This window comes from Spodoptera frugiperda, chromosome 25 (genome assembly GCF_023101765.2).
Source record: "Spodoptera frugiperda isolate SF20-4 chromosome 25, AGI-APGP_CSIRO_Sfru_2.0, whole genome shotgun sequence".
NCBI lineage: Eukaryota > Metazoa > Arthropoda > Insecta > Lepidoptera > Noctuidae > Spodoptera > Spodoptera frugiperda.
In genome coordinates this window covers 12,018,040-12,030,713 of record NC_064236.1, presented here as the reverse complement: position 1 = coordinate 12,030,713, position 12,674 = coordinate 12,018,040, and the positions used below count along the sequence as shown (strand labels likewise).

At 33.0% G+C, this 12,674-nt stretch overlaps 1 protein-coding gene across 1 annotated transcript in view; it reads right to left on the bottom strand.

Moving 5' to 3' along the window:
* Window positions 1–10,620, bottom strand: part of LOC118262131 (glutamate receptor 1) — a 119,620-nt gene extending 109,000 nt beyond the window's left edge. Inside the window, exon 1 of the mRNA XM_035573280.2 lies at window positions 10,272–10,620. Coding sequence (XP_035429173.2) covers window positions 10,272–10,389 — 118 coding nt within the window. The 5' untranslated portion in view covers window positions 10,390–10,620. The remainder of the gene's footprint in view (window positions 1–10,271) is intronic.
* Window positions 10,621–12,674: the final 2,054 nt, after the last annotated feature.

Sequence of the window (12,674 nt, the reverse complement as noted above, 5' to 3'; positions counted from 1 at the left end):
AGGTTGTTTTCTTCCTGTGGCAACCTATTACTGTAAGGCAATGTAAACAAAATGATCTGCTTTAATTTTAGTTCTGTAATTGAACTATGAAATTTAGATAAACTATTTTTATTTAAACTACCTCTATTACCACAAATAATAATGAGGGTAGAATCTTTGTTAAAATTGTAATTAATAATTTTCTCACAAATTTTAGTAAAAGTACAGCCGGGCATACAGTGATTTATTATTGTTTGTCCTGGGTAACTATTTGTCAATAAAGAACCTAAGTTCTTTCCAATCTCATCACTGAAGATTACAACACTGTTATTACAACTATTATTATTGTTATATTGGGTAGGAAACACTAAACTGGCACCATGAGGCAAGGTGGTATCACACATTGGCACAGTACAAGCAGGCAGTACATTACTAGAATCACATTTTTCACATGGGTTTTCCTGTGACTGTGACCGCACTAACTCATCCATAGCCAACATGTATTCCCTCATTTGTTTTTCTGATGCACTGTATTTGTTGGTCATTGTGTGCAACTTTGCTGTTAAATGATCTATTTCTAGTTGGAAGTTCTGTGTGTCAGTTTCATATTTCCTATTCCTTTGATTTAATTTGTTAGAATAAATATTAAGTTGATTTAAAAGCCGGAACCGTTCTTTGTTTAATTTTACATTTTTTATGAAAAACTTTTGTCTTTTCACCAATCTGTTAGTCTTTGTTATGAATTTGTTTATTTTAATATACTTCTTTAGTTTTTTATTACTGTAACAAAGAGTTCTTGAGGAATGACATGAATCACTTTCACAAGTTAAGTCTATAGTCAATGGATTCAAGTCTGAATGTTGTGATTGAGAAGCACGGGCTGACACCAATTCGCTGAAGAGACTGTTATTCAGACTGGCCGTGATGTTATGATTAATCGTCTCAAGGTGGCTAATTTGATTATTGGCCTCATGCAGCTGCTGTTCTAAGTGAGCTTTATCATGTAATGTTTGTTCGTACTCACTGCTGCACTGACTGAATCCGTCCACAACGAATTGGAGCCTATCCCGGGCCTCAATGGCTTCAGTGTGTTGAGTATGTAACTGAGCCATTTCACATTTAAGCTTCTTATTACTGTTTAACACGTCTAAGAATTCCCTCTCATTGTCATCTCTTTCCCTCATTAATTGTTCACACAACTCCCTTGAGGCCTTTAGTTCGCTCAAAGCCAAGTTAAGCTTTGACTCCTCTTGGCGAGCATGGGCTTTACGTGTGAGAATCATATTGGAAATGGAGACAGAGACAGTAAGAAGGAAGTTATAATAATAATTAAGAGATGTGAAGCTAATTAGTCAAGAAAATTAGTAGAAAAGTTAAGTAATTTTAAACAAAGGAGTTGTGTCAACAAACTCGAAGAGGTTATGATTATTAATATTATTAACTTATACGGCCTAATACTTAAGCTATATTTACTGGTCTTTGTAAACACAAGTATTATGACGCAAATTAGCCGATTTCGCTAAAATAATGCTATATTTTACCTGATATCGAGATGACAATTTAGCAAATCCTTAACGCCGGTAACCGTGAATTTATCAACTTCACTAATTTCACAAGTAATACGTAAAATATTGTAAAACTGAATAGCAAGCACTATATATTTAATGAATTGTGAAACACTTAAGTGCTACATGTTTATGCTCTGTCTCTACTTTGTGAAGTCACTCGGACCAACAATCCGAAGTGAATTAAAAAAATAATTTATTTGCAACGACCTGTAATCAGTAATCTGTAATCTGTATTGAAATTGCAACAGTGAATTGCCCAAGCTGATTGTTTTAAGGGTGGCAGCTGAACAATAATTACAATGAAATTATTTTCTTTTCATGAAATTGTTCATTAATGTTTTTCTCACAAAACTCCCAACAGCAGGATTTTATAATAAACAGTGTAATTACTACATTCAATAAAGTACGAAAAGTTACGTAAGCAAACATGTAACCCGATGCTGATTAGAAAGGTCGCAGGTTGTAAACGGTATTTTGTTACACACTCTATATCTGCGCTATGGGACAGATCCTACGTAAAAGCGAAGAGGGTTTCAGACTCCGTGAGTGGATAGGATTATCGGGGCAGTACGAGATCTTAATAGCCACAGCTATGTAATAGGGGTCGATCCTCACTAATACATAGGAGAAACATTTTCTTGCCTGTTTGTCGGCAAATCACTCCCAAATGCTTCCACTGCATTGTACTTCCTATTGAGATCGCAGTACTTTGATGGAATTGACTTCTATTTAAGATTCCTCTTATTTCTTCTTGCGAGATTTGCGTGCTTGTTTTACCGAAATAAGTTCACGAATGTTGTCGTTGCATTAACTTTATGATTAAGTTTATTTTCTAGTATTCACTAGTAAATGTATTAGTAAATGTAGTAATGCAGTGAATACTAGAAAATAAACTTTATTATAAAGTATATTCATACGTAACGAAAAGTTTTAGCATTGACGCCACGCTTTCTTAGCTCGAATTAACTTTTAAAATTATTACATTCCTACTAAGTTTTCTAAGAAATAGAATATATGAAAGCATCTTTTACTAATTAGGTCAAAATACAAGCATTCTAAATCGAGAAGCTTGCATTAAGAGATTGATGATAGATAAAGCAAAAGAGGTATGCCAGAATCATGTCATTTCGTGGGTTTTTGCCTAATCCAATGGGAAACAGGCATGATGATATGTACATATGTATGTATCTCCTAACTAATTATTTTAAGATCAATGTCTTATAAAATTAAGCTACCTCTATTCTCCAATCGAACGCCAGCATAACCGGATTGATGACAGTGTACAAAAGTTTAGGAATGGGAGGTCGCTACGGGTTTGTCCAGTATAAAATTACTAAAACGTAACTACTTTAAACGCGATATTTCAGAACGACATTAATTAGATGTGTCTCCAAAAATGTAGGTTCCATAAAAAATTGAGAATACGCGTTTAATATTTTAAAATATCAGCGGTATCACTATCTTTATTCTATGATTTTTAGAAATGCTCAGCTTTGAAAGTTTATAACATGTGACAAACCAAATAACCTAATACAATACAAATACCAATGCTTCACCCTTCTCACAAAAAGTATATGTAGTGCAACATACGAATACTCGCAGCTAATCCGACTTTCGTGAGCTTAGTTAAAGCTTGTTTTCTAGTGGCAGTGAGACAGTTAAAATTTTATTTAGGATTTTCGTGAAAAAATGTTGACATTCTGCTAGGGGACATTTTGTGGAGAATTTCTATATATTATTATGTATACCTGAATAAAGCGTCATTCCGTTAATACATTATTTAAGCATAATTTAATATTTGAATTTTATGCATATAGGTAGAATATTTTTTTATGTTATAAACCGGTAAATTAGCAGACGGTTCAGATGTTCCTGATGGTGGCAGCAATGGCCGCAGTGTGGGCACACAACGCGAAAGACCAGAGGAGTTACAAGAGCGTTGCCGGCCTTTTGGGGGTTAGGAATTTAAGGATTGTTTGGGAATCGGGAATTGGAAAGACTGACAAAGGGGGTAACTTCCTACAAAAAATATTATTTTTTATTAATTATTGGTTGGTGTGTAACACAAATATTGTTAGATTTTTTAATATCTTTTCTCGATCGTTGTAATAACCTCGTCGTAATACATATACTCTATATACTACCTGTTTAAGATACGATGATATAACTATGTCACGGCAACTCCCACATTCTTCCGCGCTAATATCTCTTTTAGATAGATAAACAATATACGTGGCGTTATTGATAATTCCGTGAATATTTTGTTATAAAACAATAAAAATTCTTCTATACATTTTTGGGACAGAAATTTTCATGGCGGTCCTCGCTTTGATTAAAATTAAAGAACGTCTCAGATATGAGTTCTAATTTCGCTGTATTTAAACTTATATGCAAGTAAATGTATTAAATCTACGGTTAGTCTACTAGACTATTATACTTACTGGCGTACTTAGAGACATTTTATAATTACTTAAACTATTCCTTAGTAAGAATTTTGTTCCGAAAACTATTGCTAAGGACTGGGTTAAGTAATCATTAAATGACTCTGAGTACAGCGATAAATCCCATTTATTTGAAATCTCCCTTGTATGACATTGTTTTTATCTTTCGTATTTTTCGGTAAAACTAATCTAGATTTTAATAACGGGCTTTCTACTCGACTGTATTCTGAAATGAAAAATTATATTGAATTTTACTTGAACCTATTTGTGCGTTAAAGAAAACTTACATTTTTAGTAGCGATCTTTAGGAGGGTTTTTTATCTTAGGTGTTATGAAAGGTTCTAGTTTCATTAAAATTCAGAAAAATTCATAATTAAATTATGGATTTAAACAGATTCGTTATTAATATTATATATATTTCTTCCAAAATTTCTAATTAAAATGAAATAAGGCGTTAAATTTATTACTGTTTTCAAGTGTACCGTAGGTGTGTATACACTAATTTTGTGTTTAAAAAACATAATAAATAATATTAGATAAACATTGTAATATAAAAAAGAAAGAAGTTACAAGTAACACATAGCTACGTATAATTTAAACATTTAGTTAGTTAAAAATCGATGATACGAATGTAGGTAATATGAATATGTAATATTAGCTTTGTAGCTTTGTGGTTTCTGGCGCAATCTGAGAATATTTGTTCACACACGCATTCCTAAAGCTTGCTATAAACACATTTAACTACAGCAACTACTAATAAATTTCGATAACCTCATGTTTTTCATTTATTATTTACATACAATATTTCTTTGTAAATGCAATATACGATGATTTGTATCTAATAAATTCAAAGTTTCGAAAAAAATATCTAAAATACGCTTTTAGTTATATCCTCATCTCCAGGACATATAGATATAATCTAATGAGAGGAAACTCTATATGTTTTCTAGTACCGACTTAGATATATGAAATTTGTATCATGTTTTTAATTGTATAGTATACATATATTAAAAAATGTTGTTCAAAAATTGACACAATACATTGTACCCTGATAAATCAAATGTACCACGAAATGATTAATCGAAACGTGACTTATTACATCCACGATTGTGAGCCCGGGGTGGCTCAAAAGAATTGAATTTTCATAAAAAACAGCTGAATGTAAATAACATAAAAAAGGTCAAACGCGCGAATTAACAACTCGCCGAAGGGTTGAAGCTTTTGAATTAATTATAATCCTTATCAACGAGATAATATTTTTCTGGGCCTTTTGCTTAACTCGGGAAGCGTAATAAAATAATTTGAAATATATGAATCTCATTCATATTTTCGGTTACTTTGAAAGTAAATGTTATTATGCCAAAATTATTACCATAATTATCTCCGACATGCTTTGGCTTCGAGTCAGATGCGAGGATAGATTAAATATAATATTATTATACGCGAAAAACTACACCAAATATGGTGCCATTAAAACAGTTCGTGTTAATAGAATAAATGAGATGACCGAGAAATAACTGAAGGCCGAACTTATTCGGCATCATTAATCTTTCACCACTCATTAATCGGTTGCACGTGTCGCAGTTAGCAGAAAATCTGTACGGCTAGCGAGCCAGCTGATTACAACACCCGTCAAAACCGTATAATATACGAACTTACTTAGAAATAAATCTTTTTTATTTGAACCGATAAACTATTAGTATTTTTTATCGAGCACTTTTTTTTAAAGCTGTATTTCCATTTTTATTAAGAAGCGAACTACTTGTTTACTTTGCTGTCACATGCCGGTTTGAATCCTCAATTGATAAATAAAAATGTGATGGCATTTTAAAGAAAAAGCAGACTGAAAAATTATAAGCGAAGTAAATTTCTTTTTCATAACATTTTATATACCTATCATATTAAAATATTTCTCGCTCATTGAAGACTACATTCGAATAAAAGAGCAAATATTTTTAAAACAAAATTACATTTAAATTCTACGTCGTTAGAATAGCTTAAAAACAATTTGGTTTGAGGAAATTAGCACAGTAAAAGAAGAGAAGAGGGGACATCATTCATTTACTCCTCAAAAAATAATTTTGGTAACACAATTATTGTATGAACGTAATTATGGTGACGAAAGAAAAAACAAACGGACATAATTAATCTCTACAAACCCCGTAATTACAATTGGAATAATTGGAAGGTGCTCAAATAGAATTAAGGACAACACACTGGACTGTTGATGAATGCGTCAGAAATCAGTCGGGTAAAGAGCAGTTGATTAGGGCTTTAAATTTAAACAGACACAATTTCTGCTCGGAACGCTTTTCAACACATCTGTATGAACACAGCCTCTTAAAATGTATGTCCATATACAATGAAATCCGAGTGGATTTCCAAAACGCTATGGGAAATTATTCCAATATTTTATTATTTAAATCAAAGTTGATCTTTGACGCTAATTGTGTGATCAACAACAAATTGACGATTTCTGGTTAATCATAAGGGATGAAAATAAGATTAAAAGTTATACTTTGTGCAAAAAGCGTATACATTTACTGTAGGCGGATGACGTAGGAAGTACGGGTGCGCAATGACGTACCTGCGACACAATCTATTTTCCTCAGTTTGTCGCCGCGTACTAGCTCGGACATTTTATTTATATCGATTAATTGGCATAAAACCTAATTGTAATATTGTCCACTTAATTTTAATCAATTCTCATTATCTCATAACTAAGCTCATCTTAGTCTTTGAGGATCTAAAATTCCTTCACACCTTGTTTTTTTAGTACAAATTTTTGTCCCTTAAACTGCTGTTATACTAAGGAAGTGGTCAAAAGATACATATTGTTCAAAGTGGCTGAAGGCAGTAAAAAGAGACGTGCCTCATTTTCTAAATTCGCTCTCATTAGCGAATGCTATGTTTGGTAAGCGAGCAGAAGAAACAGCATCTGCTTTAGAAGCTCATGCTGACTACAGGTTTGCAAAGAGAGCGTTCTTCTATCGTCTGTATGTAATGGCGCGTATGCGCAAACTTAAGTTAAGTGCGAACCTTTCCTACAAATATAGAACTAAGGGGGGTATATGAAATGTTGATGTGCCTTTTTTTAAGGAGGTCAAAATCATCCTATTACTTCTCTCGCCATGGGTGAGGTGAGAGGGAGTGTCAGACTCTTACTAAATACCACCCCGTTCCTACTCCTGCTTTTCGAGGAGCCCCGCAAAACCCGCACAGTAGTCTGCAGCTATATTTATGTGCTAGAACCCCACGCGACCAACGGAGAGCTATTTTCTTCATGATGGCTTGTTGTGGAAGTCTTAGAAAGAAACTAAGATCCCTGAATCTGCTGAGGCGATGGATATTACTCGTAAAGATATTTTCAGAAAAAAACCCCGTGGTTTTTTATGAGAAGCATCAGTCATTTAAATGTAGTCTTAAGACTGTTGTGGATTATCTTTCTGCAGGTTCTGTGTCACTCAATATTCGGAACACAGAATGAAGATCTGGGAGCGATACTCCATGGAAGATAGAGTTTGTACAAACCACCATGTTTAGGGCAGAAGGAAAATCTACGAAAGTAATAAATCTACCTAACCAGATCCGGCAGATTTTATATTAACTAGCAACTAGGAAATTGACTTATCGTTAGCTTTTATTCTTTGAAATGTTTGTTTTGGTTTACTTTAAGTTATTACTTTATTTACCCTCTATCTTTCTCGGGCGATTTCAAGCTTACTTAAGGAGGAGTTTAAAACCGTTAGTCATACAAGGAAACTGTTTCAATTTTTTAAACTTAAGACTAAGTCAAACGCAAAGTCTGTGCTAAAGTTCGAAAGACACTGACGTGAACTGTCTGGATTGAAGCTTAAAGGTGTTTGTAGAGAAGAGTATCTTTTTAAATAATTTACAATTTTTCATTGTCTAAGTATCATTTTCGTAACTGTTTTGTTCAGTGTTATATGTATTTTAGGTAGGGGTGGAATCTGGTATTCTTCGTAAGGTAGAGAATCAGTTTGCCAAATAAAAAAAAAAATTGGAAAATTCTATTGACTTTTCAACCATGTGATACTGATTTTAGCAGAAAAAAAAAATGAATGATGTATTTTTACAATATTTTCTAAAAGTATTTATTTCTGGAATATAATATTATTGTGTTTATTGTCCCTTTAAATGGAACAGGAAGGCCTCTGGCGCAGCATTTATTGTAAGCAAATTAGATGAGATGGCCTAATAAGATTCCCGGATAATCGAACCCGAGAAATTCAATCACTTCGAAATTTAGAACTATCTTTGAAATTTCCCTTGAGTATACGCTCAAATTGTCCCTTATTCGACGTTTCTGTGATATTATGAATTTAAAAATACGTTTTTTCTTGGTAGGTAACGGCGAGGACATAAAAGTACTAACATCCAAAATCCGATTGGAATGTCTTTAAAAGCGAGTAGAAGATTATGTCGAAAGGATGAACGCGTCTCTGCTCATCTTAAGCAAAATGTAAGTATCTACTACTGGTACAAGACCTTTTAGCCTGCCTTTCTTTTTTTTATTGTCTTTTTTTTGAGTGGGGAAAATCACCCAATTCTCTTCTTCTCCCGCCTAGGGTGATGCGAGAGGGAGTGTCAGACTCTTACTGAATAAAATCCCCACCCCGTTCTTTCTCCTGCTCTTTGAGCCGGAGCCCCGTCAACCCGCGAGGTAGTCCGCAGCTCCGAGCCTTTTAATAATTTTATAATACTATATCAATTATTAAGATATAATACTGTCTAAAAATAAAGATGTGAGTTTTTTTTTCTTTAACGTATCTATGTACATAGCTAATTATTTTATATAAACCTAATCGATATTACGTATCAAAGAAATAAAGAAGCTAGAAAATTTAAATTTGTATATTTTTAATATAATTTACATAGTAAAAATCATATTCGAAACGAATTGATTTAATACTAAAAGAAACCAAATAAACCTACTCGTATCTCAATTTTAAATTTTATGAGCTTTAAAATTTATTTATTTTTTAATTTTATCTTTATGAGCTCAATATATCCTCTCTTTTCTGCTTTCAAAGTAAATACCTTTTTAAACAACCAATTAAATGAAAGAAGAAAGAAAGAATCACAAGATAGTTAAATTCAATAAATAAGAAAATACTTAAATGAATAAGACATTTCATTTTGTCCAGAAACTCTACAAATTCAATCCACCTTTACATTTTATTATTTTTTATTATGTAAAAGTAGTGTAATGTGAACAAATGGCGCAAGAAACTACCTAGCTACAGAGACAACTGTCGGCTTGTTAAAAACTTTTAGTTATACAATAGTAAGGTAATGTTGCATGTAACAACAGGTTCGAACATATTTAACTTTAAAACATACTATTCGCGAATTTTAGAAATACCATTTTCACCAACACCCTTTTTTTATAATGAAGAATTGATGGATTTTTTTTAGTGAAATATTCAAAAAAAAAATCCTATTACACGGAAATATTCCCTCCCGCCTCGCCCAAGGCGGTAGAAGTCATTGGATAATTTTACCCACTCAAAAAAATAAAAAAATATATATACGGAGATTTACGCTCCTGGTACTTAACAGCGCCTCAATGCTCCAGCTGAAATGATACGGGTGCAGGTGTGATTGCAGTCGCCTTTCAATTTCATCTTCCAGACCGCTAAACACCTGGGACGTAACTAACAACGACCTCTTACCATTTTTTTTTTTTTTTGTTGGTTCTGCAAACATCAGCTCGCTCACCCTATATGAAATAACACATTGCAATAAATTTACAATGGTGACAACGGTGATATAAAATAGACAAAAAAAAAATAAAAGTCTTTGCGCGCTTTAATTCTCTGATCGCATACCTAACAGTTTTTGACTGAAAGCCGTCAAATTACAATTTTATAGAATTTTTTGACGGCAGGAGACTTAAAAATATTTTCATGTAAAATTTATGGGCAATAGCACCTCTTATTTCGATTGAATAATCCACTGAACTTTTAAACAATTATTAAGCTTCATTATTTGAAAATCTTTACCTTATACAATACCCCGATATTCAAAAAGTTTGTCAGCTCAAAACTCACAAAGTGGAGTTGTTCAGTTAAATACTTAGTGAAAATCCGGAGAGATTTAATTTTTCTACCCATTTTTAGCCAGTTAAAGTTCTAAAATAGGGTTTGATAATATTTCTAAATTAAAAAGAAAAACATATTTATTTTAACTTAAAGAAATTTTGTCACCATTGTAAATAAATTGCTGAAAAAAAATATATTATCAATAAAAAAATACTTACCAATGGGAATTTTATTTTCTCCACCATTCTGGGCCTGGCTGCTGACCAACTCGTTATAAAGTATAAAAAACGAAAGTATACAAAACCGAAAAATCTTCAAAAAATACTTAAAAGCCATAATGAAAAAAAAAGAAACAATAAAAAAAAATAAAAGAAACTTTTAAAGATAAAAAGAGTCTATCATATTAGTCCACGCACTGAGTTTAAAAATTCGCGCGGCGATCGCGCGGGCACTGAGAGATAGAGTTCGGTTGGAATAAAGTTCTTGGAGCGTCTACTAGTCCTGACAGCCGAAGCGTCACAACGCGAGCGTCGTCGACTAGCGACTGGCTGGGCGGACGGACTGTTGCCCGCCCTTCCCAACCCTCCCTCCACTGGCCTCTACTTCCTCTTTTCTACACGATACGCAGGACTTATTTTATTACTTTTATTTTTCTTTAATAATCTCGTCTAATGGTCTATTTCGTTGCTCGATGAAACTTCCTAAATTTCGTTTCCAAATGATGCGTTTACAATAAATTTTCTTCGTCAGGTGCACATCTCATTTCAGCCAATGTTTAAGTTTGACAACGCAATCAACAGTTTTTATTTGTCATAGGATTTTTCTTGTAGGTAAAATAATAAAACGAGACATATAAAAAGTGATAAAAATTACAAGTTATTAAAAAATAAATGAGTACCGATTACCTAAAGAAAAAATATGAAATGGCTCTTATAATTTTTCAGTAGGTATCGAAAATAATAAATGGTTTTTTAGATATTTGATATTATAAACTGTTTAAAGTATTACTTAGATAAGCGGAATTATAATCTTTCAATATTAATTACAGTAACACCAGCCATCACCTTTTCAATCGTACAAATATGTATATACAATGTATAATGTAATAAATTGTTTTATTTTACGTCATTAAATAAGAAAGTATTAGGTAGTATTAAAGATATATAAAATATCTTTAACACTCTAATATGCCCGTTGGAGTTGTTTTGTCTTATAAAAACATATGAAGGAATATCATAACAATCTTCTTTACATGTTTACATTTTTCGTTGTTGTCCGCAGGGGACCAACTACCTACCTACTTCAAAAAAGTATTGGTGCTTATATAAATTTTATGTTGCATGTTCTTGGTGTATATTTTTTTGGTATTAGGAGGTTTATTCCTACGTGTATTTATAAACTGACTCCCTGTGACAAGGTTCTTAAACAAACGCAAAGGTCTTTCCTAATAGCATTGTATGGAATATGGTTTGGTTTTCAGGTAAGGGAAAATATAATTGTTTTTTTTTTCAGTTTTCTCGAAGTACCTGCAGTGTTTTAGCCTGTGTTTAGTAATACATAATCATGTCATCATCATTCTAAAAAAGCTGGGCCTAAAGAAAGGCCTCCTTGATTACACTTTCAGGTTTTCACAATCCACACAATAGGCTATTTGACAGTATAAAAAATAAAATGTTTTATAAGCTGCATACGTAAATTATGACTTTAAAAAGCATTACGGAGTAAAAAAAAAACTGAAATATTTATAATGATTAATTAAAAAACCCTAATTAGTAATGGTAATTTTTATACCCCAACCACGTGACACAAAACGGTCAGGATTGGTCGAATCGATTGTGACGTAACCTGCCTGTTTCCTGTCATGGTCTTGTTATTGTTTTGGTATTTATTTTCGTCGGAAACTGCTTTAAAGGCATTATTAATACAAAATCCAATTATTATTTAATTTTAAATCGCAGAATAATACATTTATCAACATGAAAACTTGATGTTGGTTTACTTGTTGATAGGGATGTGACGTCACTTGCTTGTACGGCGTCATCTTGCACGAAGATGTGCGGATTATTCAAATAATCAATCTTGAATTCGAATTTATTAGGCCAAATTTTATCAGATGTGAAAATAATTCATGTTTATGGGTTCTGTAGTAACTATTAGGTAATATGAAACAGTTTTTTAAATCTTGTCAAATAGCCTATTTTCTTTTTATGGTATGAGCCGGTAAACAACGGTGTTAGTTTACCGGCACACGATAAGTAATCGCCGCTACCCGAAACACCAGAGGCATTTCAAGTGCGTTCCCGGCCTTATAGGGGTTAGGACTTTAAGGATTTTTGGAGAATCGGGAATTGAGAAGATTGGGAAGGGGGTAATAGGGCCTACGGTAACCTTATTCACACAACTAAACATGTTCCACGTCGGCTTTCTATGAGGCCGTGGTATCACTCCGGTCGAGCCGGCCTATTCGTGCCGAAGCATGGCTCTCCCACATTTAAACTTAGTAAGCTTGACTTTAGGTTGTAGTTACATATTACCAAATATTCAGAGGATGCAGGCTTTACGTCAAATAATGTGTGTTCGCACTTTGGAGATTTACCAAAATACCCAAGTCCCAGGTGTTG